The 27092-nt window shown below is 58.8% G+C and overlaps 1 protein-coding gene across 5 annotated transcripts; it reads left to right on the forward strand.

Annotated features, from left to right (window-relative positions):
* Positions 1-26414, forward strand: MICALL1 (MICAL like 1). 5 transcript variants are annotated; one of them, XM_070253785.1, is made up of 16 exons: positions 1-278; positions 5255-5303; positions 5683-5824; positions 9583-9671; positions 10774-10916; positions 12410-12852; positions 14150-14207; positions 15094-15467; positions 16950-17365; positions 19635-19769; positions 20384-20510; positions 20630-20720; positions 20873-20946; positions 23125-23255; positions 23451-23497; positions 24556-26414. In XM_070253785.1, the coding sequence occupies exons 1-15, from the start codon at positions 133-135 to the stop codon at positions 23466-23468; spliced, it is 2436 nt and encodes an 811-aa protein (XP_070109886.1). In that variant the 5' UTR covers positions 1-132; the 3' UTR covers positions 23469-23497; positions 24556-26414. The 5 variants fall into 5 exon arrangements, with proteins under 5 accessions (XP_070109886.1, XP_023487094.1, XP_070109885.1 ...); XM_023631326.2 differs by having other exon boundaries at positions 23141-23255; XM_070253784.1 differs by having other exon boundaries at positions 2-278; positions 16980-17359; positions 23141-23255.
* The last annotated feature ends 678 nt before the right edge of the window (positions 26415-27092 follow it).

Raw genomic sequence — 27092 nt, forward strand, 5'->3', positions numbered from 1 at the left:
CCGCCGCGGGTCGGAGCCGGGAGCGCACGGGCAGGCCGCGCGGAGCCGCAGCTCGAGCCGCAGCGGCGGCCGGAAGCCCGACGGGGAAGCCCGCGCCGCGGCGCCCGGAGCCGGGCCGAGTCCCGTGCGCTCATGGCGGGGCCGCGGGGCGCGCTGCTGGCCTGGTGCCGCCGCCAGTGCGAGGGCTACCGCGGCGTGGACATCCGCGACCTGAGCAGCTCCTTCCGGGACGGCCTGGCCTTCTGCGCCATCCTGCACCGGCACCGGCCCGACCTGCTGTGAGTGCCGGGCTGCCGGGAGGGCGCAGGGCGGGCCGGGGCGCGGGGCGGCGGCGCGGAGCAGGGCCGGGACCCCCGCCCCTCTCAGTGACGCGCAGCCGGGGCGGAGGCAGGCGCCGCCCCCCGGAGACCGAGACGCAGACCCTGCCAACTGGCCCTGGACGCCGCGCGGCTCACGGAGACCCCCGACCCGGGCCCCTCCCCCGCCAGGCTTCGCTGACCCCGCCCACTGGGCGCTGAACCGCCCCCAGGCTGGTCCCTCCGCGGGGGGCCGGGCCCCGCCCACAGGGCTCTGATTTCCGCCAAAGGACTGAGCCCCCAAGGCCTTGACTCTTTGAAGGGACACCGAGCCCTCCTTGGGGACCCTGGGCCTGTCCTCTTCGTCCTAAACTCTCCAACAGGCGCACTGAGCACCCCTTCCCATGAGGCCTTGAGGCCTGTTCCCTTTGTGGGGCCCCCTTGCCCCGAGTACAGTGAACCCCTTCTCTGCCTCCCTGATGCCATCTTTTCTGCGGGGCACTAGCTCAGTGCCTGGCACAGAGGACCCTGGGTTAACAGTGGTTGGATGAGTGGTTGTAAATATCCTCCTCAGTTAGGACACAGACTTGCCTCCCCAGGTGTGTACCCCACTGCCCTGGTGCCCTCCGTGGGACAGGGAGGAGGAGTGGCTTTGGGAAGACTCATAGGGTCCCATTGACAGCCACCAGCCGGCTACTCCAGGGTATGAAATGGCCTCTTCTTGCTCCTAGCTGCCCAGAGATGTTCTCATGGGAAAATTTATTCAGAGCAGTTGATTTGTGGCTTCTGTCTCAGCTCCCTCTGCCTTGGGCCCTGGAACCTCATTCATTCAATCACTCATTAAGACATTGAGTGAAAGTGTATCTGCTGCCTGCCATTTCTTGCACTTCTGCAAATTGAAGACAAGAGTCATGGTCCTTGCCTGCCTTGGCTGCAGCCCCCGAAGGGCTCTCTGGGCCTGGCAGGTTCTGGAGTCTTTCTGTCTGTCTCCTCCAGACCTGCACTCCCCAGGGACAGCACCTGGGAGGGCTTTGATGAAGGAGGGGAGGAAGGAAAGGGTTGTCGCAAGGATTCAATGGTGCAGATGCACTTGCTTTACTCTGTACCATGTGGTGCAGTGTCTGGGTGGTGGGGCCGGCCCTGTGTTGGGCCCTGGAGGAGAGGGTTGTGGGGGACGTGGATGCAGACGTGAACAAGATGAGGTGGAGACGCAGGGGGGCCGCTGCCTGCTGTGGGGTGTGTGACGTCTGCACTGAGAGGCATGGGGTGGGGGGGCTCAGGAGTGGGGGCTTGAAGGATGGAGGAGAAGGGCACCCAAATTGGATCCATGCATTAGAGTGGGGGCTCGAGGGAGCTTCTGTTTTTGTGGGGGGCAGGCGGGGAGGCAGGAGGCAGGGGACAGGGCCAGAGTGTGAAGGGACTTGGTCAAGCTAAGCCGCAGGGCGGCCCTGAGGCTGTCGGCATCAAAGTGCAGGCGGCTTGGTTTGCGTTCAGCTTCTCCATGTCCTAGGTATGCGACCTTGGGTAAATCACCGGACCCTCCAGGCATTAGTTTCCTCATCTATAAAGTAGGGTTAATAATAAGACCAGGGGCTGGCCCAGTGGCGCAGCTGTTAAGTTCACGTGTTCCACTTTTCACTGGCCCCGGGTTCCCCAGTTTGGATCCCGGGTGTGGACATGGCACCGCTTGGCAAAAGCCATGCTGTGGTAGACGTCCCATATATAAAGTAGAGGAGGATGGGCATGGATATTAGCTCAGGGCCAGTCTTCCTCAGCAAAAAGAGGAGGATTGGCAGTAGTTAGCTCAGGGCTAATCTTCCTCAAAAAAAGAAAAAGACCTACCTCACAGGATCGTTGTGAGGGTTAGATGAGGTAAGGAACGTTCAATTAACATTAGTTACTATGGGTAGTGTTATTAGGCAGTAGGGGGATGATCAAAGTGTCTTATTCCTTCCTTTATTCAACAAGTATTTACAGAGTTGCTACTCTGTGCTGGACACTGGCTGGTGATGTAGATGGCAACCAACCAGCCAAGAGATGAACCCCACACAGTCTCTCACGGCCTCTGGGGGAAACAGATGTATAAGCAGTGATGATAATTCCATGTGGGAAGTGCTGTGTCAGAGGGCCAGACTGGGAAGGACTCCTAGATGTCACATAGTCTTCCAGGGGAGAGCAGGAGCCAGGTGACGGCTGAGGGAAGGGCGTTCTGGGCAGAGAGGGCCACCTGAGCCGAGACCCAGGGAGCAAGCGCTGCTGGAGCCCACAGCACACGATGGGGAGGGCCAGGAGATGTGGCCTGTTGCTGACTAAGGAGGGTGGACAGGGCCACAGGGCGCTATGTGGGTTTTAAGCAGGGGAGGGATGTGGCTGGAGGAGGTGTGGAGGAGAGGGCAGCGCCCTCATGAGAAGAGATCCAGAATCATGACCAGACATTCATTTGTAAGGCAGGTCAATGCCCGGGCTGCCAGCCCATTGCACAGGAGAAAAACTGAGGCCCAGGTCCCACACAAGGCAGAGAGAGGCCCTCAGCAATGGGAGGGGAGGATGTCCGTAAAAATAGGGGTTGGGTAGGGGCCAAGGTCAGGAATCATCTTCCAAAGTGGTTCAAGCTCCTGGGGCGGAGGGCCTGCCTCTGCTGGGGGGCAGGGTTCTGCTGCAGTGTTCGGGAGCTGGTTCACTGCTGCCCCCTCAATCCAGGCATCTTTAAGCTCCCTTGAGGGCAGGGACCATGTGGGTTTCACTCTTGAATTCTGAGATGTCCTTCATCTCCCCCAGAGTGAAATAGAACCTCACTGGCCTTTGAAAACTCTCAGAGAATATCTATGCTACCAAAGCCCAGATGTGGATTAGGGACAGAGATGGGGGCGGGGAAGAAACTGGAGGAAAAGCTGTAGTATCTTGGGGGCCTTTATTGTTTTCACACAGTTTCCAGCATTTGTTCATTCAATAAACATTTAGGGGCCGGCCTGGTGGTGCAGCGGTTAAGTTCCTATGTTCCGCTTCTCGGTGGCCTGGGGTTCCCCGGTTCGGATCCCGGGTGTGGACGTGGCACTGCTTGGCAAAAGCCATGCTTTGGTAGGCATCCCACGTATAAAGTAGAGGAAGATGGGCATGGATGTTAACTCAGGGCCAGTCTTCCTCAGCAAAAAGAGGAGGATTGGCCGTAGTTAGCTCAGGGCTAATCTTCCTCAAAAAAAATAAAATAAAATAAAATAAACATTTAGTGAGTGCCAGCTAAGTACCAGGAATTCTCTAGGGTGTTGGGGGCACGGGGGAACCACACATGACCCTGGCCTTCTAGGAACTCTGCTGGGGGACTGAAATAAATGGCCGAGACAAGTTGCTTTTGTTTCATTTGGTCTTGGAACAAGCCCTTGTTGGGGGCTGGGCTGGTGTCCCCTCACTTGTTCACGGCATCACAGACTAGGAGGCTGAGGTTTAGAGGTTAAATAGCTGGCGTAAGGTCACACTCAGGCAGTGGCAAAGCGAGGGGAGGTAGGGACCCAGCTGAGAGGAGAAGGAAGTGATCTGGCCAGAGGTGGCCAAGGCGGCCGAGGCTCGCACATCTCAGCTCCCCTCTGCCCAGTGCTGGCAGCCTTGGGGCACCTCATTCCTGGTTCTCAAGCTACCCTTTCCTGCCTTTGCCCATGGTTCATTGTACCTGGACTCTGCTGGAGAAGTTGGCCCGGGGCGGGGGTGCTTGCCCGCTCCCTATGTCTGTGAGGCCTGCCCTTTGCCAAGCCCAGATTGACCAGTCCTCCCCACCAGCCTGGGAGTGGTCCTTGAGCTTTCCCCTGTTTGCAGATGGGAAAATGAAGGCCACAAGGACCACTGACCTGCCCAAGGTCACATAGCCTGGCCTGGAAGAGCAGGGCCTGGGACCCAGGCCTTGGAGGCGATGCTGCTGCCTGATCTGGCCTCTGGGCTCACCGTCTCAGGCAGTCAGGGCTGTAGTTTGCAGCCATAGATGGGCAAAGCCTCGTGTGGGTACACCCAGCAGGCTGCCGAACAGGAAGGCTGGGCCGCCTCCACTGGTGTCAGCCACTCCAGCAGCCTGGAGCGCGGAGTGGGCGGGGGGATAAATAAAGCCAGCCGACCAGCCAGCTGTCCCCTCCCAGGGTCCCCCAGGCAGGCCCTGCCGCCTCTCACCTGTCCCAGCTTAGAAATGGGGAAACCCTTCACTGCTTCCCCAAGGGAGGGTGCCCTCCGGAGTAGCTGAGTGGGGTCGGCCAGCCACTCAGTACTGGCAGCTCTGGAGTCTGTATGATTTCCAGTCGGGTTCAAACTTGTTCTGTTCCTGGCCCCATTAAAAAAAAAATTCATCTTCGGGCTGGGTTGGGGAGTCAGCAAATTGGTGTGGCTTCTCTGGGTTTGTGACGTGCAGTGGAAGGGCCAGAAATGTGAATTCCCAGGGCTGGGTGGCTTCCTTTCTCCAGGCCTCGTCTGCAAAATGGGGTAAATAACCTGCCACATAGAGGTGCTTTGAAAATAAACTCTAGGCAGGAGCTCAGCACAGTGCCCAGCGTGAGGCCCGCAATCCGTGGATGTCCCTGTTGGTACAGGCATTAGTCCTGGTCTTGGTTTTGTCTGTGCCACTGACTCAGGACACGGCTCCCTGGGGAAGGGCTTCCTGGGGAATGGTGTCCAGGCTTGCAGTGAGGGACGGGATCTTAAACGTGGAAGCTTGGACTTGAGCCCCGCCTTCCGAGTGATTTCCAGCCTCTGCTTGGATGCCTCCAGGGGCCATGAGCTCATCCTCTGCCCTAGCCTGGCAGCCCCGGTCTATTAGCATGTGCTTGTTGCCTCAGTTTCCTCCTTGAAAGTCCACACACGCCTCCCCAACCCTGCTGCGCCCTGCTGGCTTGGATGAGGTCACCTCCACTTGGCTCCTTCCAGCTCCACACCCCTGCCCCCGTCACCTCCTCAACGCTCCTCCTCCCTTTTGCCTCTTGCAGAGATTTTGATTCGCTTTCCAAGGACAATGTCTTCGAGAATAACCGTTTGGTGAGTCCCCAGACAGGTGGAGGCCCAAGAGGCTGTGTGTGGGGGTGGAGTGGGCAGGGGGCTTGCAGGGCAGGAGCTGAGGCTTGCAGTTGGTCCCTGGCCGCTCCTCTCCCTAGCCCCTTCTTCCCTCTGGCCCGTGGGTGCCTGGAGTACCTGGCCTCCCCCTTTTCTAGGTCATTGTGTGGGCCACACCCACCCCTGCCCTGGTCCCCCTCATCCCACTGAAGGAAGCTTGGCCTTGTCTGAGGGGGCACCCGCTAACCTGCCTCCTTCTCCTCTTCCTGCTGTGGCTGCTTCTGCCCCCACCCCCACACCTGCCTCCACCCCCGCACCTGGCCCCACCCCCACACCTGCCCTCACCCCCGCCCCCGCCCCCCAGGCCTTTGAAGTGGCTGAGAAGGAGCTGGGGATCCCTGCTCTTCTGGACCCCAATGACATGGTCTCCATGAGCGTCCCCGACTGCCTCAGCATCATGACCTACGTGTCCCAGTATTACAACCACTTCGCCAGCCCTGGCCAAGGTGAGAGGGGGACAACCCTGCAGGGAGGCTGGCCCTGGGGACCCTGCTAGGGATGTGTCCTACTGTTTTCTGAGCTGCAAACAGGCAGCTGGGGAGGCAGCACATCATTCATTCACTGGATCATTCATTCGCTCATTGAACTATTTATTGAATAAAATCACACTGTGCTGGGCCTGGGGGTGCAGCTGTGACCGAGGTGGCTGCCCCATGGAGCGGGCAGTCCTGAGGGGGAGACAGACGACAAACACGGGAAGCAGTAATTGAGCAGAGTAATGTCAGAGGAGAGGCAGCAGGGCGAGTTCATCCGCTGCTGAGTTCACCTCTCTGGCACCCAGCCTCACTTCCTGTTTGCAGACACTTCCCTGAGTGTTTTTTCCTCCTGCAGGGAAGTGGCCCTGTGGGACTGTTGTGCAGTGTCTTCCCCAGAAGTGACCTTCAAGGCCTAGGAACTGGGAGGCTGGGGAACTGGTGGGGGCGTGGGGGTGGGGGGCAAAGATGGGGGAGCTACAAGGGTACTTCTCTGCCCTGAGTCAGGTCACTGGGTGTCCCCAGCCTCCTGCCTGGAGAATCTCCATGCAGGAATCTCTCCTGGGGACAACTGGGCCTCTCCTTCTGCAGAGAAGAGATAGGCCCAGAGAGGGAAAGGAGGAAGTTGAAGGTCACACAGCAGGAACACCAGTCAGGCTGGGATGAGAATCCGGTGTCCTGAGCTGTGCCGGGGCACTACTGTCCACAGACCTGAGGGGGTGGCCTCCTTGCCCCTCCCCTGCCCCATTTCAGTCCTGCCTCCTGCCTCTGCTCTCCATATGGACAATCCCTGCCCATCTTTTTGAAAGAAAGTATTCTGTGAAGTCAGGGGTTTTTTTCTTACTAAAAGTAAAGCATGCTTACTGTAGAAAATTTAGAACATAGAAAAAAGCATAACCTGTTACTACCCCCATAATGATAGAGATTAATGCCATGATTGAACAGATAACATCATGTGTATTTTAACAGAAATCAAAGTGAAAGTATTTCTCAACCACCGAGTCTTTGGTGAGAAGCAGTAGGATGGGGGTTAAGAGCATGGACTCAAAATTTTTTGCTCTGCCATCTACTGTCTGGGTGACAGTGGGCCACCATGGTCCCCCTGCTGCCTCAGTTTCCCCTTTGCAATGGGCCTAAGAATAGCGCCTGTCTCACAAGGTTGATGTCAGGAGTGAATGAGGAGATGTGAGCCTGTCTGGCTGTGATTTAGGACTCAGTGTGTTATTATGGCTTCTTTCTCCCACTGGTTAGAGTTTAGTTGCTTACATAGACTTACGGGTCAGTCTTATCTTCCGGAGGGTTCCCTGTCACCAAGCTCCACTCTTTCTCTGCTAAGCTCTTCTCTGGAGGGCCGCCTTCCGGGACCTGTTGTGGGCGGTCGGGGGGGGGCGGTCCTTGATAATACTGTCGGTGGGGCCTGCTCTGTTCCTGGGTCCTCCCTGGGGACCCTGGGGTGAGGGCGTCCTCGTGGGCCCAGCCCCCCAAGCTGTGCCTGGGCTGGAGCGCCCCCGGGCCTGTGGGGATTGTTGTTGATAAAAGTACAGTTTGTGCTTTTCATACAACTTGGCCCCTAAATGCAAGCCATTTTTATCCCACCTGCTGTGCAGTCAAAGGAAACACAGTGCTGTGTTCCCACCCTGGAGGCAGAGCTGGCTGTTAGACACCCCACATGGTCCTGGCTGTGGCTGTGCTTTCTGGGCAAGTGGGGATTTCAAGGGCGATTTCGACCAGGCTCAACTTCCCCTGGTCTGGGCAGCCTTGGAGCCTGGCCCTGGCTGAGACACCTCAGCGCTGTGCTGTGTTCAGCTTGTGCCAGTGAGCCTGGGTGCTCAGCTGACCCCTGCCCTCCAGCAGCCACAGTCTGGTCTACAACCAGAGTGTGAGGAGGGAAGCCCAGTGGCTGTGGGGAGTCTGAGGAGGGGTGCCTGCCCCTGCAGGGTGGCAGGGGCGGATGTCATGAAGATAAAGTCCAGCTTCTTAGTGGGGTCCCTGAGGGCCTCTCCCCACTCAGCTCGCACACTCCCTGCCCCTACTATAGTCATCCTGAATTTCTTGTGCTTCCTTTTTTTAAAATTATTTTATTGAGGTCATACTGGCTTCGAACATTGTGTAAATGTCAGCTGTACATTGTGCTGCTTTGAATACACCACATGCCTTCACTGCTAAGCCTTCCTTCTTGATTCTCCAGCCCCAAACTCCATTTTCTGTTCCTCCCCTTCCTCCCCTCCCACCCCTGGCACATTCTTTTCTACTCATCCTCTCATCTTCACATTTGCCTCCTCCAAGCAGCCTGCCCTGATATACTGCAGGTGCCCTTGAAGCCCCTGCCCCGTGGTGAACACATGAGCCCCTGGTCATAATTTCTTGAATTCTCCTCTCTTCCCATACAGTGCCTCTCTGTCTAGTTCTCAACTATGTAGCCCCAGCACCTGGCACTTATTCATTCAACAAATATTTATGGATTCCCTACTGTGCACCAGGCACTGTGCTGGGTGCTGGGGAGAGAGCCAGGAATGAGACAGACTCACAGAGCTGCAGTCTGGTGGGTGGCAGAGGGAGAGAGGACAAAGTCATAAGTAATATAACTTCAGATGAGTCCAATGAAGGAAACAAAATATGGTAATGGGATGAAAAGCAGTGGGGGTGGAAGTGGCTACTCCAGATGGGTGGTCAGGGAAGGCCTCTCTGAGGAGGTGACATTTGAGCTAAGCCTTGAACAAGGAGAAGGAGGAGGCCATGGGAAGATGTGGGGAGGGATGTTCCAGGCAAGGGGGCAGCAGGAGGCCGGTATGCTTCAGGGGAGTGAGGGGGAGAGAAGAGATGAGGACGGGGCAGGGGGCTGGGACCTGATTAGGCTGCTGGGCTTCCAAAATCTTAGATCACGACTCAGGGTAAGAAATCCGTTTCCCATCACAGTCCGAGTTCACACACACATATGTGACTGAAACAAGTTTCAGGAAACGGCCCTTCCCCTTGCAGCATGTGATGTGGGCAGATATTTTCTGGTCTGTTTCATCTTTTAAATGTGCTGGTTGCAATCCACTAGATTGATTTCGGGACTCGCTAAGGCGTTGTGACCTGAAGTTCGGTAAGTGCCCTTCTAGACCACAGTGAGGCGCTTGGATTTTGTTTTTTAAATTATCCTACAGTAAAACCGACCTTTTTTTGGTGCACAGTTTCTGAATTTGGGGCCTTTATTTTACTCACTGGGTGCAGAGGAAGTGCTCGGTGCATGTCTGCTGAAGGCGTGAAGCGGGGAGTCTTGGAGGAGGCTCAGTGGGGCGGGTGGGTTTCTTCTGGTGCGAGGGAGCATAGGAGTGGTGTGGCCACACCTGCTCACTGGGGTGTAGGAGGGCAGCCCCCGGTGGCCCCAGGGAGCTGGCCCGTCTGGTCAGCACCATGTGGTCCTTTCTTTTCCTTTCCTTCAACCCCTTACCCTGTGGGAAGGAAGCTGCCCATCCTGCCACGTTCTGGGTGCTGTGAGTTCTGTGATTGTGCTGTTGCCTCGCTGTTCACACTGCCCGGTGCAGTGGGAGTCACTGTCCCACCTGTGGAGGCTCAGAGAGGCGGTAGCTTGCCCTCGGCACCTAGTTTGGCAGCGGAGGCGGCCTCTGGCCTGTGAAGCGGGAGCCTGCTGTGCTCCCGCTGCGTTGGGTGGTCTGCCCAAAGGTGATGGCACTGAGCTCCAGGGTCCCCACTTGACTCAGGGTCTCCATCCTTTCTCTTGGCAGCCGGTGTCTCACCACCCAGAAAGGGCCTGGCACTCTCCTCCCCGCCATCCGAAACACCTGCTCTATCAGAACCAGGAGGTGGGGCTCAGGTAGGCAGGTGCCTGGGCTGGGGCGGAGGGAGGACTGCTGCTCAGAGGGTGTCCTTGGTCCTTGTCTCGTTGGCCATGGAAGTAGAATCTCAGAGGCCAGGGCACGGGGCGGGGGCAGGAGATGCAGGCCTGGGCGGGGGGGCGCAGGGCAGTCCACAGCACTGACTTTGCCGTCCCGGGACTGAGGGGTTCACACGTGTGACAGCAAATACCCGCCTTGACTCCTGTTGAGACAGAGCTTTAACTTCCCAGCGTGATTCTGTTTAATCCTCTCAGCAACCCTGAACATCAGTATTATGTGCTCTGATAGACAGATGAGAAAACTGAGGCTCAGAGAGGTTTGGTCATTTGTCCAAGGGCTCTCAGTCGGGAAGTCAGGCCATCCTGCCAGTCCCCTGCTCCAAGATGCTTAGCGGGTGACCCCAGCCCTTCACATCTGGACAGCACTTCCCAGTGTGCAAAGAGCTTTCCCTCCTGCTCCCATCTGCTCCTTGCTGCAGGAGCTCCCGAGGGCCGGGAGCCCGGGCCAGGGCAGGTGCCCGGCGAGTATGTGCAGGGCTGAGGCGGGCGGGGGTTGTAGGATCCCAGTTTGCAGGTGGGAATCCAGGGCCCAGAGAGCCAGCAGCTTGCTCAAGGTCACGGTGCTTCGAAGTAGAGAAACTGGGATTTGCGTCTGCTGTGGCTGTAGGAGGGGAGGCAGAGAAGGCAGATGGCATGGGTCTAAGAGGACAGTCACCCGTCAGGGCCACCTGCAGGGATGGGCGAGGGGCAGGAGCAGCCAAGGGGAAGGGTTCTACAGCCAGGAGCTGCCTTTCTAGGGGGAGGGCCCCAGAAACTGAAGTCAGGAATTTTGTTTCCATCCTGACTCAGTGACCTTGAGCAAGTCTTTTCCCCTCTCTGGGCTTCAGTTTCCTCCTTTGCAAAATGGTGACAATCTCCCGTCCTCTGCTTCTCCGGGGCTCTGAGGAAGCACATTACCACCGTAAAGCTCAGTGTGCACTTGGGGACAACAGCCTTGGTGGAGGGGAAAGGGGGAGTGTTCTTGAACAGGGTGACTGGTGAGCACAGCCCCCTCCCCGTCTGCCCACCCCGTCCCCTGCAGGCTGAGGAGCTCTCCTCTGGCAGCCTGTCAGAGCAGGGCGCCTGCCGGACCCCCAGCAGCACGTGTGCGGCCTGCCATCAGCACGTGCACCTGGTGCAGCGTTACCTGGCCGAGGGCAAGCTGTACCACCGGCACTGCTTCCGGTGAGTGGCCGGGGCACCTCGGGGCAGGGGCCTCACCCCCACCACCCCGGTACCGGGGAGGGAGCGCACGCGGATTCAGCACCACGGTGTACCAGGCGTCTTGCCAGGTCTTCATGCCGGAGCCTCTTCTCCCCATTTTACTGATGAGCAAACCAAGGCATGGTGAGGGGAGATGACTTGCTCAGTCACATAATCAGAGACAGAAATGCGGCTGGAGCTCGGGGGTTCTGCCTCTAGCCCCGGAGCTCTTTGAGGCCAATCACCTGATGATGGTTAAGGAGCAGAATGTGCTTTAAAAGCTGTTGAAAAAAGAAAGGATAGAAAAAAAAAAGTCACAGTAATACCTTGCTTCCAGTGTGTGGCTCCCAGGGGAAGCCAAGTTTAAAGAAAATGGAATAAGAGGCAAAGAAAAGACAAATAACTTAGAAAATGTATGAAAGCATTTTATGTGTTACAAAAAATGAAATCAGTAAGGAAAATTGATTAGTCCAGGAAAGCCAGGGACCGAGAATTACGACATGCATTCAATCGTGGGTCAATGTGTGTGTGTTTGTGAGTGTGGCGGCAGAACCTTGAACCCAGGGACCTCACTGCAGAAGTGAGGTATCATGGGGGAAAAATCTTGAGCAGGGAACCTGTACACCAGCAGAGTCATGTCTGGCTGCGAGGACACTGTTTTAAAAACTTTTTATAGTGACCCCCAGTAAGAAATACTTTGACACTCTGACCAGTTGTCAATATATCCCTGAAATAAAACTTGTGTAAATAGATGCACAGCTGGAATTAGAGATTCATAAAACAAGTGGGATCCACTCTGACAGATTGTATTTTATTCTATTTCATAAAACATAAAACAGGGGCCCGCCCCGTGGCCAAGTGGTTAAGTTCACGCACTCCACTTTGGTGGCCCAGGGTTTCACCAGTTTGGATCCTGGGCGTGGATATGGCACCGTTCATCAGGCCATGCTGAGGCAGCGTCCCACATGCCACAACTAGAAGGACCTGCAACTAAAATATACAACTATGTACTGGGGGATTTGGGGAGAAAAAGCAGAAAAAAAAAAGAAAAAAGAAGAAGATTGACAACAGTTGTTAGCTCTGGTGCCAATCTAAAAAAAAAACAGAAAAACTCAGCAAAAACAAAAAAACCTTGGTTGCTTGAAAACCACTCAGTTGATTTCCCGAGCCTCTGACCAGTGTGGTCCACACAGTGGATGGCCGCTCGGAGGGACCTTTGCCTCCTCTTGCAGCACAAACTGGGGGCACATTTCACAAGCGTGTTGCTGATTTCATGTGGGTTTATTGTTCTGTGACTCTGACAGTTGCCATCTCCATTTTCCTCTGGGAAGTCTGAGGTATCAGACAGGATGTAGGCTGGCAGTTGGGAAGAGGGGAGGCAGGAACAGCCTGGGCTGCTGGAGGGAGGGTAGCCAGGCGCCTGGGCCGGGCTGCCCGGTCAAGTCGAATCTCCCCCACCCTCTTCTCCCTGGCAGGTGTCGGCAGTGCTCCAGCACCCTGCTCCCCGGAGCTTACAGGAGCGGGCCTGAGGAGGGCACCTTCGTGTGTGCGGAGCACTGCACTAGGCTGGGCCCAGCTGGGCGGCTGGGGGCCAAGCCTGGGCTCCCCCCACAACCAAAGCAGCAGCAACTCACAGAAGAAGCCAACGATGTGGAGGGAAGCAGCTCCCACCCCAGTGCGGCTGTGGGGGCTGAGGTGGACGAGCCCAAGGCCAGCCCCGAGGCCCGGCCTCAGATCCCCACCAAGCCCCAGCTTCCTGGCAAACCCCAGGAGCTGGCCAGCCCCCCGGCCAGCCGCCCCACCCCTGCCCCCAGGAAGGCCTCAGAGAACACAGCCCCGACACCCCCCACGCCCCGGCCCCGGTCCAGCCTGCAGCATGAGAACTTGGAGCAGGGTAGCAGCAGCGGCCTGGTGAACGGTGAGCAAGGGTCCAGCAGGGGCCAGGTGCTTGCTGGGGTGTCTGGCATTTAAATGTCTGTGTGCACGGGGAGCATTTGTGGGGCCACACTCTATGCCCATGTATGCCATATATGTGCCAGGATTTCTGTGTTTCTGAGGTTATTAACTCATGTGACAAATAGTTACTGAGGCCTCTCTGTGCCGTGCTCCATTCTCCACGCTGGGGGTACAGCTCGAATAAACCAGACACGGATCGCTGCCCTGCTGCCCCATTCTGTGTGTATCAGGCTGTTCTTTCGTGTCTGTCTTGTATGCTTCAGTTTCGGGGTGTATAGCAAGTGCACACCGTGTGTGTCATGTCCTGAGTGTCTCTGGGACTCTGTGTGTCCTGGCCAGTCTGAGTGCATGCTTCAAGTGGCCTCCCCTTCTGTGCCCAGCCCGTGTGCCTGGCCATGGCTGGATGTCAGGCAGGGAGAGCTCAGGGCCTGGGGACAGGGGACAGGCGAGGATGCGTCCCTGCTCAGGTGGGCCCCTGATGGCTCTCCCTGGGCTGGTCTAAACTGCGGTGGAGACCCTACCCTACTCCCTCATTGCAAGACCTTCCCAGATGACCTCCCTGGGCGTCCATGGGCTCTGGAAACAGGCTCCGTGTAATGTGGGATGCGCTGGGTAGCCATATCAGTGATGCCTGGGGGCCTGGGGGGAGATGCTCCTAGGGTCTCCCTCTGGGACTTGCTCAGTTCTGTTCCATGTGGAGGCCCAGCCTGGCGCTGGGCACGGGGTTAGAGATATGTTCAGACTTATATATGCCTTTGAGGTGCTGCCAGTCTTGAGGGGGACACAGGTACACACGCGGGGATGTCGGTAGAGTGTAGAAGTCTGTTGAGATGCGGGACACAGAGGCTCTTGCAAGATTCATGGAGGACACTTGGGAGTCAGGGGAGGCTTCCAGGAGGAGGTGGCAGTGGGGCTGAGTTGAGACAATATTTCCTGTCCACATTGGGCAAGTGTCTGAGGGACACATGGGTTCCCCCTTCTCACCTGAAATGCAAATGGGGTCTCCAGGTGTCCTGGCCTTGTCCCTGTGACCTTCTCTACCTGTCACTTTCGGTGCTTATGTGATCTCCCTGAGTGCTGGGCTGGGAGTGTGAGGGTGCAGGTGAGGTTGCCATGGCCACCTGGAGGCCACGACCTGTGGGTAGGAAGGAGGGGCATGGTTCGTGAGGCGGGCACTCTGGTTGGCTCCCCGGGTGCCCGCTCTGCTGCCCAGCCACAGCTGCCGGCGAAGGCCCATCTCACTCTCCTTTCCCATCTAGGAAGGCTGCACGAGCCCCCCGTTCCCAAGCCGAGAGGGACGCCCAAGCTGTCAGAGAGGTATGCTGGGCCTGAGAGGCGTTCAAGGCCCCGGTGGTGGAACGGGGGTTCCCCTGGGGCCCCCCACAGGGGCAAGGCTTCCTGTGAACACGTGACCCACCAGCACACCCTCCCAAGAATGGGCAGGGCTTATCTCTGGGTGGGGCGGGAGCGCTGTGCCCACATCCCCTCCCCGAGGCTCCCCTGGGATTCCGGCTTCTGGGCAGCGGGGCCTGGTGGAGATGCCGCCTCTGGAGTCTCTTCACCTCTCCAGCCTCCCCTGCCTCTGTGACGTGGGAGACCTGGGCCTTGCTCTTAGAGTTGTGACAATTAGCAGCAGAGTACAGAAAGACCCAGAAAAGCTCCGCTGTATCCCTGGCTCAGATCCTCCCCCACCCCTGGGCCCCGCGTCCTGGTGAGGTCGTCTATTTCTGGCTGATGTTTGGGAGCCGTGCTTCCCCGTGGTGGGTGAGGGAGAGAGGCGGGCCGCAGCCGGAATAGTAGTTAACGCTCAGTGAGCACGTGCTCTGTGCCAGGCCTGACAGTGACCTTGTGAGGCAGGGATGATCTTGTCACCATTTCATGGGTGGGAGACTGATGCAGAGAGGGCAGGTGACTCTCTCAAGGTTACTCAGGGAGCCGCTTGTGGGTCCTTTCCTGGGCTGGGCTCATGGGGCTGTGTGATGTGAAGGTTCGCCCTCTCTGGGCCTCGAGGGGCCCAGTTGGGATGTGACTGTAACAGTCCCTTTCAGCCTTGGGCCCAGATTGGCCGCCCTGGGCTGGGGGTGGGAGTAGAGAGGGCGCAGTCTCTCATCCTCCCCCTTTGAAAAGGACTCCTAACCGTCCAGAGAAGGACAGAGCCCCTTTTGCCTCCTAATGGTTTCGGACTCTTCTTGCTGCCCTCCAGGGCGCCAGCCCCCAGGAAGGACCCCCCATGGATCACGCTGGTGCAGGCAGAGCCAAAGAAGAAGCCCGCCCCCCTGCCCCCGAGCAGCAGCCCCCGGCCGCCAAGGCGCGACAGCAGGCAGGGGGAGAATGGTGGCCCGGAGGAGGCGGCCCAGGGGAGCCCGGCGGCGGCCTGCCCGGAGCCCAAGCCCTACAACCCCTTTGAGGAGGAGGAGGAGGAGCCACCCGCTACACCAAGCCTGGCCCCCGGGCCTGGTCTGGCCCCCGCTGAGTCCACACCTAAGTCCCTGCACCCCTGGTATGGCATCACCCCCACCAGCAGCCCCAAGACAAAGAAGCGCCCTGCTCCCCGAGCGCCCAGCGCGTCCCCACTTGGTGAGTGCTGTGCCTGGGAGCCCTTCTGACAGTCAGAGCTCTGGGCTCGGGTGCCTGGGTCAGCCCCGGGTGGGGAAGGGGATGTGGCACAGCAGGACCCCCTTCAGGCCAGGTGCCACATGTTTCATATGTTTCCTCGCATTTAATCCTAGAGCAAACCTGTGAGGTAGGTTTTATACCCCCATTTTGCAGGTGAGGAAACTGAGGCACAGAGAGGGTAAGTGATTTGCCCAAGGCCTCACAGCACTTACAGTGGAGGCTGGATTTGAACCCAGGCTCCAGACTTCATCCTCTTGACCCTTTGTAGCCCAGCTCACAGGGCTGTTGTGAGAATTAAATGCTATCCAGTGAATAGAGTCGGGCTTGTGGAAAGCACAGGCAGGGGTGGCTCGCATCCCGCCTAGCTCGTCACTGTCCTCAACTGCCAGGCTCCTCAGCCTCTGGCCTGGCTGTGTGTGATGCAGGCCTAGTGACTGAGCTATTCCTTGCCTTTGTCTGTCCTCAGTCTCTTCATCTGGGAAATGGTGATGGGGGCCACCTCCAGGGCACTGTGCTCCCTCCGCCTGGCCCTGCCTCTCATGCAGCCACGTTGTGGTTTTGGCTGTCACCGTCTTGCAGTCTTCTTAGGCACTGGGCCCGGTCACCTTCCACCACGGCTGGGGTCTGGCTGCCTCAGAGACCTCTGAGGAGCCCCTCCGACAGTGGGGCCGAGAGCATGTCAGAGATGAGCAGAGGCAGGTGCTCAGGGGTCTGGGGTCCCTGCTGGAGCCCTGGGACCCTCTAGCTGAGTGTGGTCGGCCGAGTGGAGGTGGTGGGCGTGTGCGGGTATAGCTGGTGGGCTGAGCTCTGAGTCAGACACAGCGGGGTCCAATCCCAGCCCTTGCCGGAGCAAGTGCCTTCTGTTCTCTGAGTCTGTTGCTTCATCTGGAAAACGCAGATGGCGATACTTTGAAGTATGGTATCTGTCAGGGGCGTGAGGGTTGCAGTGGTGCAGGGCAGTGCCTGGCCCAGAGCCGGCCACTGCGGGGCGCCCGCTCCTCCCCTTTGCTCTCCTCCCACCTCTGCTCTGGAGTTGGAGGCAGAGGAGAGATCAGCCTCGATTTTGTCTGCCCTCCCCTCCCCGGCAGATTTGCCTTTTAAATTCGGCTCTGCTTTGGGTCAGATCAGACATGGAGGGAAAGTGGAGGCAGTACCATGCTGGACGAGGACATCAGGGCCAGTAAGGACACCCAGGATTCGATGTGCCACGAGGCATGATGCCAGAGCCCAGAGAGCACAGGATGAATTTGGATGGTTTGTCCACTAAGGACCTTGGTCCTCTCATGTGTTTGCTGTTCTCTGGTCCATGGCCTCGTCTGGACATGGAAGGACTTGGGTTTCCAGGGCCACCTGCAGCCCTATTGAGAGTGGAGTGTGTTAGGTGAGGCTGGAAGCCCTGACTGTGCCCCTCGCCTGGTGCCCACTGCTCATCTCTTTGTACAGCTCTCCATGCCTCCCGCCTCTCCCACTCAGAGCCACCCTCAGCTACCCCGTCGCCAGCCCTCAGTGTGGAGAGCCTGTCGTCCGAGAGCTCCAGCCAGACCCCCACTGGGGAGCTTCTGGAGCCACCAGTCGTGCCCAAGAGTTCCTCAGAGCCTGCTGTCCACGCCCCCGGCACTCCTGGGACCTCCACCAGCATCTCTGCCAACTCCTCCCTGTCCTCCTCTGGGGAGCTGGTGCAGCCCAGCGTGGCCCGGATGCCTCAAGCCAGCCCTGGCCTTGCCCCCAGTGCGACGGGCAGCCCGGGTCCCCAGCCAGCCAAGCCCTGCAGTGGCGCTGCCCCCACCCCTCTCTTGTTGGTTGGAGACAAGAGCCCTGTGCCTTCTCCTGGAACCTCGTCCCCGCAGCTCCAGGTAAAGGTGAGTGCCTCTCCCCCGTTACCTGCTGCTGTCCTGTCTGTGGATGGGGCTCTGGTCCCAGTGCAGGAATGTCCAGAGCCTCCATCTTCGCTGGCCTCTGACTTCTTGACTGACCTTGGCTGTGTACATCTACGCTTTCACCACTCCATTCACTGAGGCAAAGATTCACGTATCCATCCTTCCGTCATTGGCCAGACCTCCCATCCATCTACTCACCTGTCCCCTGTACCAGTCCTCCGTGAACTGATGCATCCAGGGACCCGGTTACCTGCTTATCCCGTGCACTTATACATTGGGACGCATTCCCCAGCCACCCTGCATCCGCACATCCTTCTGTCCACACTTCCATTCACTCAGGCCCTGTTGATGCCCGAGGCCCCTCCCAGGCCCGCCCTGCGCTCCATCTCCTCTTGGGTGGAGTGGGCATGAGGAGGGTCCAGCTGGGCGCCCCTCCCGGGAGCTCGTTTGCCAGATGACCTCTGTGGACTGTTTGTGCACTTGTTTTTCAGTCGCATGTCAAGAACTGGGGGTCCCTGGGTGTCAGGACATTCCTCTGGGCATCTGGTTCCTGAGGGGACCTCTCTTGCAGCCATAGCCCCTTTGGGCCACCATTCTGATCATCCACTTTCGCCCGGGACTCTGCAGCCCTCTGAGGGCCCAAGGCTTGTCCAGCCCCAGGTGGAGGGTGGCAGGACAGCTCACGTGGGGGCTGTTGTCGTGGGCTGACTGACCTGACAGAGGCTGGGTCTGGGGACGGGGCTGAGCTGTTGGTCCAGCCCCCACTCATGCGCCTTTCAGACATTTAACCTTCCCTGGCCCGGCCAGCAGCCTCCTATCCAGCTCTGCCACCCGCTGCTGTGTGACCTTGAGGAGGCCCTGCCCTCTGGGCCTCGGGCTGCTCTGAGGAGCCCCAGGGCTCCTTGGTGGTGGGGGGAGCGGGAGGAGGCTGACTTTGGATGCCCTCACTTTAGGCAGTTCCCTTTAAACACCTGTTTCCTGTCCTGGGGTGTGTGAAAGGTTGGTTTGAAGTTCTGTGACTGAGAAAAGGCTGGGAACCCTTGCGGGGCTCGAGGACGTGGGCTGTTGGGCCCTGCTGGGCCCCTCGGGGTCTGACTGTGGAGGCAGCGGGCAGAGCCCCAGGTGGGCTTCCTTCTGGGACGCCCCCCACTCCCACCCTAACCCCAGGATTAGGAGAGAATCCCAGAGGCCATGGGGGCAGGAGACGGGGGTCTTGGGTGGGTGCTGGCCTGTGGGGACCCAAGCCTGTGTCCCTGCCATGCTGGACTCGGCTGGCACTTCCCCTGCTTCAGAAATCCCAGCAACTACCAACCAGAGGCAGTCGCTCCCCAGGAGGGGCCAGCACAGGTGAGGTGATAGGGCTCCCTCCTGCTGCCCCTGCCACTGGGAGAGAGCTGGGTGAGCACCCCTGGGAGCACTCCACAGCCTCAGGTGAGGCCTCTGTTTCCGCTGAGCTGTGCAGAGTGGTTGGAAGACGTTGGCCTTGCCCACGTGGAGGCAGGGCCCTGTCCCGGTGCTGGCGTCAGAGAGGGCAGGGGTCTCCCCAGAGGGACAGAAAGGTGCAGGGTTCTGGGTGCACAGAGCCGGGCAGCAGAGGACAGGGGTCTTTCCTGGGCAGTGAGGGAGCTAGCCTCCTCCTCCACCTGCTGGCTACATGGAAGGTGGGATGCCTGCTTTGGCACTTCCTGGCTGGGCGACGCTGGGCAAAGAGCTTCACCTCTCTGAGCCTGAGTATCCCCTCTGAGAAGAGTGTGGTTGTGAGGCCTGAATGAGCCACTATAGCTCTGTCTGGCCCTAAACTCCTGACTGCTGCCCCAGTGCTGGATGGCTGCCCTGGCCCTGAGACAGACAGATTTTCCCCCTAGCTTGGGCCCTTGGGAGGTGCGTGACCTTGAGCCAATTACTTAACTTCTCTGAACTTGAGTTTCCTCAGCTGTAAAATGGACATTAGAACAGCCACTTGGCGGAGTGGTTGTGAGAACTAAGTAAGAATGTGTTGGAGTATCCAGTGCAGTGGCTGCACGTGGGAGGGGCTCACATATGGAGTGTTTGTCGAATGGCTGAGTGCATCAGAGACTGGTTGCTGAAAGATGCGCTCTGCCTGGGCCCTCCTCACCCGTAGGCGAATCCTCCTGCCTTGGGCTCCAGGCCTGCTTTCCGTAGTCGCATGTGATCCTGTGGGGGTGGGAGGGTGCCTTACTGTCCCATCCCATCCCCAGACTTATCCTCTGTCATGTCTCCCTGCCTTTAGTCTTCCTGCAAGGAGAATCCTTTTAACAGGAAGGCGTCACCCACAGCGTCCCCAACCACAAAGAAGGTCACCAAGGGATCCAAGCCAGCGAGGCCGCCGGCCCCAGGACACGGCTTCCCGCTCATCAAGCGCAAGGTACCAACTGGGAGCTCCCTGACATCCGGCCAGTGGGGCCTGGGCCCCGTCCCTGGGCAGCCTCAGGCTTCCTGTGGGACTCTCGAGAGGATGGGCTGCCTGGGCAGCTGCCCTCAGATGTCAGAGGGGGGCACTTGGGTGGTCCAGCTGGAAGATTTCACTTGGAGCCTGGGGCGATTCCGAGCAGATCAGCTGTTCTCAAGCGAGAGCAGTGGCTGGTGCATTTCACTTGTTACTAACAATAGTTCAAGGGTCCAAGTGCTCACAGGATATTCTTCTAGTTGAACAGATTAGCATGTCCTCAAGTTTCTCTCTCTAATAGGGTCACTTCTCACAGCGTGACATCATTTCTGGAGTGGCAGGGAAGTGGGAGGGGCTGCCACGAGAGGCAGGAAGTTCTGCCTCCCTCTGGGTGTGCCTGTTGGCGCTGGGGCCAAGGGCATGGAGGGTTTATAGCTCTCCCCTGCGCCACACTGGGATCCCGCATCTGGCCATCCCAGGGTGTGGGACAGAGCCAGGCCCAGGCCTGTGGTGGCCACTGCTGGCGGAGAAATGCCAGAGCTCCTGGCAGCAGGCAGGTGGGCTGTTCAGGTGACCAGGGTGCTGTCGGGCAGGTCCAGGCTGACCAGTACATCCCCGAAGAGGACATCTATGGAGAGATGGACACCATCGAGCGCCAGCTGGATGCCCTGGAACACCGTGGGGTCCTGCTGGAAGAGAAGCTGCGTGGTGGAGCGAACGGTGCGGGAGCTGCTGGGAGGGCCTGGAGGGTGGGACTTAGGGGTCGGGGGAGCCTCGATGGCTCCTTCGAGGGTGGGAACTGCCGCCAACCCTGGCCTCCGTGGGTGTCTGGCTTCCAGAGGGCCGTGAGGACGACATGCTGGTGGACTGGTTCAAGCTCATCCACGAGAAGCACCTGCTGGTGCGGCGGGAGTCGGAGCTCATCTACGTGTGAGTCCTCCCGCCCTCGGCCCCTGCTCCCCTCCTCGGAATCCGTAGGGCTTGGAACAGCAGCTTTCCTGTCTTCCCTCATCACTCACAGCACAGGGCAGGGCCGCCGTGCACAGGGCAGAATTAATAGTCGGCTTATTCCCACCCTCCAGCTTCAAGCAGCAGCACCTGGAGCAGCGCCAGGCCGACGTGGAGTATGAGCTGCGCTGCCTTCTCAATAAGCCAGGTGAGTGCAGCCACGCGCTCTCCTCTGGCACCTGCCTGGGCCTGGGGCCATGTAGGAGAGGGCCTCGTTCTTCCCCTCCAGGCTGGGGAGTGGACATGCAGCGCTGATGAGGAGGTGCAGGCAGACTCTGGGAAGAGGGCCAGAGGAGGAGAGGACCAGGGGTGCTGTCTGGGTTGTAACAGGTGATAAATAGCTCGAGCCACAGCAGGAGAGGGAACAGCGTGGCCAGTGTGGGGGTGTGGGCACACGTAGTGTCAGGGATGAGGGGCTACAGTGAGCAGGACCAGGAGCAGACTGGCCTGTTTTGGCCGCCCCCTCTCCTGGAACATGTGGTGGGCAGGTCCTCAGTGAGGAGGGGCTCAGGCTCCAGGGCCCAGGGCTGCCCCGGATGAGTGGGTGATAGCGATGCTTGTCCAGAGACAGCTCTGGGCTCACAGCCATCAGGCCAGAGCATGGACTTTACCAGCGGGGGGTGAGGGGGAGGTGGAAGGACCCCCTGCACAGCATGGCTCAGAATGACTCTAGGAGGGAGGGACGGACGTGCTCCGAATGGGAGCACGATGACTGGGATGGAGTCAGACAGTCCTGTGTCCTGTCACTGACGTGCTTGGGGCAGAGGACAGGGGAGGCTGGATGGGTTTCTCAGCCTCACCGAGCCTCAGTGGCTTCAAGTGTAAGATAGGATGAGGGTACGCACCCTGTAGGGTGTTCTTGGGATGAGGGGACAGTGGACGTGGAAACACTGTCCTCTGAGAGGCTGATGGTTGATGGTTAGCATGTGGCTGAGTTGGGGGTCCGTGGCCGGGAAATGGAGTGAGCCGCAGACTGTGGAGTGTCCAGAGCTGGGAACCAGGGCTCTTGACCTCTTCCTGTGGCCCACGTGGTCGGCATCCCTGTTCCCATTTAACAGATGAGGCAATGGAGAGCCAGAGAGGTGGAGAGCTTTGCCCACTGGTGTGGAGCTGGGCTTCTGTCCATGTCTGTGATCTGGCCTGTCCTGCACACACAGCCCTCCTCTCTGGGACAGTGGCCCTGCCTCTCTGTTGACTGGGGAACTTGCGAGGCTGGATGGGACCCAGAGATAGGAGTGTCCCTGGGGAAGCCACAGAATGTCCCAACCTTCTGCTGCCGTCTATGAGTCACTCCCAGATCTCGGGCTGGGGCATGGCCGCCACTCAGAGGGAGCCGCAGCGACACCCGGTGGCTGGAGTCGGCGCAGTGCCCATGTACCCCAAGCCAGCCTGGCGCTGGGCTTACTCTGTTGCTTCTCTAGTCCTCTGTGTGGTGGCAGCGCATCCCGGATTGGGGACATAACTTACCCAGGCCCCAGATTTGGGAAGTGACGGAGTAGGCTTTGAACTGGAGTGGTGACTCTGAAGCCCATGCTGTCCCCAGAACTGTGCTGGGTTCCCTGCTCCTGAGTCTGGGCAGGGTGAGGCAGAGGGGCTTGGGGCACAGCTGAGGGGCCTCAGGATGTTTATTTTGAGATGGGGAGGCCTGTGGTGGCAGATGCTGTAAGGCGAAGGCCAAGTATGGGCATCCATCCCCCAGGGGCCTGTGGGCTGGGTGGGAGTGGGGTCAGAGAGTGGTCCTGGGGGAAGGCTCGGGTTCTTGAGAGGAGGCTGGAGGGGCAGCAGGTGTATGAGATGTCAGGGACACCTCCTGGCCGGGCTCCCTGCCCCCAGGGTACCCTCTAGTCTGCCCTCCTTCATGGCATTAGGTGAATGCCCCAGTATGCCACTTCCGTCGTGTTACTTCTGCCTGAGGACCTGGGGTCCCTGTTCACCCGCCTGCTCCGCCAGCCCGCCTTTGGAGGCTCCCAGCAGGCCCAGCAGATCCTGCCCGCTCCAAACCCACCAGTGAATATTGGTTGAACGAGTGAATGAACAGAAGCAGGAAGCCCTTTGGCCCACGCTGGTCTCTGTTCTCAGAATGCGTGTTGTGCTGGTCCTTCCAAGGCCCCTTGAAGGGTTTTTTGGTAGGCAGCCTAGTATCCCTGGTCTCCTCTATAACAACCTTCATTTCTCCAAAAGCCTGTGATCCCCACCCGTCTGGGCTCCTCCTTCCTGTCCTCATAGGATTTAGCGTGGGGCTGGCCTGCGGCCCCCTTAGCACTCAGGTGTTGGCTCCTGGCTTCCTGGGAAGACAGGAGCGTTTCCCCACCGCTCACACTCCCAGCCTTCTCCTTGGGCAGAAAAGGACTGGACAGAGGAGGACCGGGGCCGGGAGAAGGTGCTGATGCAGGAGCTTGTGACCCTCATCGAGCAGCGCAACGCCATCGTCAACTGCCTGGACGAGGACCGGCAGAGGTGAGATGGCTGGGGAGGGACTCCCCTGGGGGTCCTTGGGGGAGGGGCCCACAGCAGACGAGGCCAGCCCTGCCGTCACTGCCAGCGACCCCAGCGCACCCTTGCTCAGCCCTGGGTGGACTCAGAGGCTGGAGGGACTGAGAGATTATCTGGTCCTTCTTCCTGCGGGACACTCAGCTTCCCTTTTCGTTTCAGGGAGGAAGAGGAAGATAAGATGTTGGAAGCCATGATCAGGAGGAAAGGTGAGGCCGCTCCTGGGGCTCTGGTCCACTTGAACTCCTGGAGGGCCAGGGCAGGTTGAACAGAGGGTTGGAGTGGGCGCCACAGGGATGGTGTGTGCGAACTCCCAGCCTCTGTTTTGCTGGGAAGGCCGTGTGTGCGTGGCACAGCCTTTGGCTGGGAAGGCCATGGTCTGGGCAGGGAGGGTGGGTGCGGGATGCCCTGGTGCCACAGGGAGGACGGTGGTGCGTGGTGAGCTCTCTCCCAGTGTGCTTTCCCTTGGGCTCTGCGTTCCTCCTTGGGATCTGCAGTTCGTCTTGGAGGGGTCTGTGGGCTCAAACAGCAGTGCCTGCTGGGAAACAAGATCGTGCCTGGAATGGTTCAAAGAGCACTGGATGGAAGTCAGGAGACCTGAGCTTAATCTTGGTTTCCCCAGTGACTCACTCTGTGGCTTTGTGGTTAAGTCTGGACTCCAGTCAGACGCTGGGATTCCAGCCCTGGCTCTGGCGCTTACTAGCTGGGTGACTTTGAGCTAGCCACGTCACCCTCTAGGCCTCACTGTCCTTGTCTGCAGAACGGGGGCGATGGAGGCACCCCCCTCAGGCGTGTGCTGAGTAAGGACTGCTGGCATAATGTGTATGAAGCACTTAGCCCAGGGCCTGGCCCCTCCAAAGAGCTCAGTTGGGGTTAGTCCATTTCAAAACCCACGGTTTCCTTCTCTGTAAAATTGGGGGCCAGGACAGATGATTTCTGGGATTTCTTCTAGCTCTGACAGTCAGTGTTTGTGTTGTGACCCACGGAACTGTGAGCACCAGCCAAGCAGAATGGAGCCTTATAAAGGGAAATTTATACCATGCTTCACAGTTTCCAGATTGTTTCCCAAAATGGGAAATGCGTGTAGCTCTGGGTCCTTGCCAGAGCAGTGGGAGAGGGCTGTGGTTCCCATTCTGTAGGCAAGAACCAGAGGCTCGCAAAGGTGCAGGGACCTGCCCGAGGTTCCACACGAGGAGGGGGTGGAGCAGGGCAGGCCTGCATCCCTCCCTGTGGCCTGCCCTGATGGGCTCCCCTTTCTCCTCTGCAGAGTTCCAGAAGGAGGCTGAGCCTGAGGGCAAGAAGAAGGGGAAGTTCAAGACCATGAAGGTGCTGAAGCTGCTAGGAAACAAGCGTGATACCAAGAGCAAGTCCCCCGGGGACAAGAGCTAACAGTGAGGGCCGCCAGCTGGGGACCTCCACCTCTCCTGGCTCGGCTCCCGGGCTGTGCTCCGCTGGGGGGCACCCTGTTCCCCTTCAGGATCAGTCGAGAGGAAAGATGACTTATGGGGAGGGAGCCTCTGGGTGATGGCCTCCCCCTCCTCAGGGTCCTCTGGCTGTTCTGGGCCAAAGAGTTTTCTTCCCTCTTCTCTGAGCCGCAGGCAGCTGAGGCTCAGCCCTGCCCAGCCTGGTTTTGATGACTCCAGATGCTGTGACTGACCCAAGGAGCAAGTAGGGTCCTGGATGCAGGGAGCGGGAGTGGCCGAGCGCAGCTGCCCACATCCCGCCCAGCCCCTGCTGTGATGGGCAGCTCCCTGGTACCTCTTCCCTCCCCCACATCCAGCTGGGACTCTTAGCTGTCAAAGTTCTGACCCCAAGGTCCTCCCACCCACGAGGTCTGCCCGCGGTCGGCCTCTGGCCCGGCCTCCCCCTTGGCAGGCCAGCACACAGGGCTGGGTCGCACTGGCTTCTTGCTGCCCGAGTCCTGCCTCTGAGGCCCTGCCTTCCTTTCCAGGGCAGGCGGCCCTGGATCTTTCTCCTCACTCAGGAGCTCTATTTATGAAGCCTCTAATTAAGTTTGAGTTAGTCACTGTGTCCTCAGACACGAACAGGCCTGGCGGACAGATCCTTCCCCCGTCCCTCCAAGTTCAGGGAGGTGCTTCCTTCATCTCCCCTCGTTCTATAGGAACAAAACCTCACTTCCCAGGACACGGGGCTGTGGCGGCTGTGCTGGGTGGGCGGGGGCCTCTGGGAGGCAGGCCCCGGCTGCAGCTCTGGTTCCTGATGCTCACGTAGGTGCTAATCCTGGCTCTTTAACACACTGTAGTCTGGCCCCTCATTTAGGCTAGTTGTGTCCCCCTACCCCAGGGCTCAGGGATGGTGGGTCCATTGTCACCTCACACCCACCCGCCTGCCTGTTGTCTGTTCTCTCCTGTTCTCTCCCCACTTGTTGCCACCTGCCACCAAAGGACTGATGGCCGTTCCCCCACTGGGATGGCTGTGGGAGAGGAGGAGCCGAGGGGACACCGCCTTCCCCCGGGGACCGTGTCCAGCAGCTCTTGGTCAAAGCACTGTTGCTATAAGCTATTTCTGGGGGCCTCCAGGGCCCCTTCCCTTAGCACTCCTCTGGGAGAGATCGCACTGGATTGACTCGCCAGGGTTTTCCTCACCGACAATAAATGGAGACAACCTCAGCTGCCAGAGCCAGGCAGCCTGGGGGTGCTTTTCCCTGGCCGGGTCTGCCTTCTTCCCTGCCTCCACCGCCCCTTGTGGCTGGGCATCTCTGCTTGCCCAGGAGGGCCATGTAGGGCTGTCCACCAACAGGGGCCTTGGCCTCACTGCCTGCCACCGGGCAGGACCCCCTTCCTCTGCAGGGAGAGGTGGCTCGCACACCTGTGTAGCCCCTGGCAGTCAGTCTCCTTCCAACAGTGCCTGTTGATCTGGGACTGGGGTCACCAACTCCAGGGCCTTTCAGGGGCCCGGCAGGTAACCCATATGAACTGGGCTGCGTGTAACCTGAGGGCTGGCTCCTTTAGGCTGTCTCGGTGTCAGGAGATGGGTGGTGTGGACTGGGGTGTCTGCCACAACTAGAGGGGGAGGTTCTTCCTCACTTAAGTCAACTGTAGCCTGTGGGAATGTGGGCCCCATGTGGCCAGATCTTTCCATTTTTCAAAAGAAGCTAGAAATCCAGATTGTGTGTGTGTGTGATTTGTAAACGTTGGCAACTAGTCTGAATTTAAACCGAGGGTAGGCAGTGTTGTCACGGGCTGAATTTGTCCCGGGTTCTCCAGTTTGCTGCCCTGGGGCCACGTGCTTGGGCCTTTGAGGTGGAGGACGGCTGTCCTGGTCATGCGGCACCCTCTGCCCTCAGGTTCTGGCAGGTGTGGACACAGGCTTCCAATGGAATGTTCCTGAGCTGGCCCTGATCTGACCCTCTCTGCTTATCTGTGTGAGGCTGCAGGGCTGTGTTTATTCTGCAAACCAAAACTCGTCATGTGGCCTGTAGGATTATATGAATCCCTCCAGGTGGGAGAGACTGTTGAAAACTTCCAAAATATTTTGATTTATGGGGACGGAAAAATAACAGAATACCAGAGAACACAGGGCTCGTGGTTGTCAGAAGATGTGGGGACTGCCGTGTACTGTCTGCCGGGCCCCGGGGGCTGCTCTTGTGCTCATGTGTCTTCTCAGCAGCCCTTTAAGGCAGGGCCTCGGACGAGCGGTCGGAGCCGAGGCTGGTGTTGCCCAAGCACACAGAGCACCGGCCAGGACCGGAACTCCAAAGCCAGGCTCTTTCCGTCTGGATCCCTCCAGCGTGTTTCTCTCTCTGGGCCGTGGGGTTAGTGGGAAGACGTAAAGGCCACTTTA

The sequence above is a fragment of the Equus caballus genome, chromosome 28, assembly GCF_041296265.1.
Source record: "Equus caballus isolate H_3958 breed thoroughbred chromosome 28, TB-T2T, whole genome shotgun sequence".
Taxonomy (NCBI): Eukaryota; Metazoa; Chordata; class Mammalia; order Perissodactyla; family Equidae; genus Equus; species Equus caballus.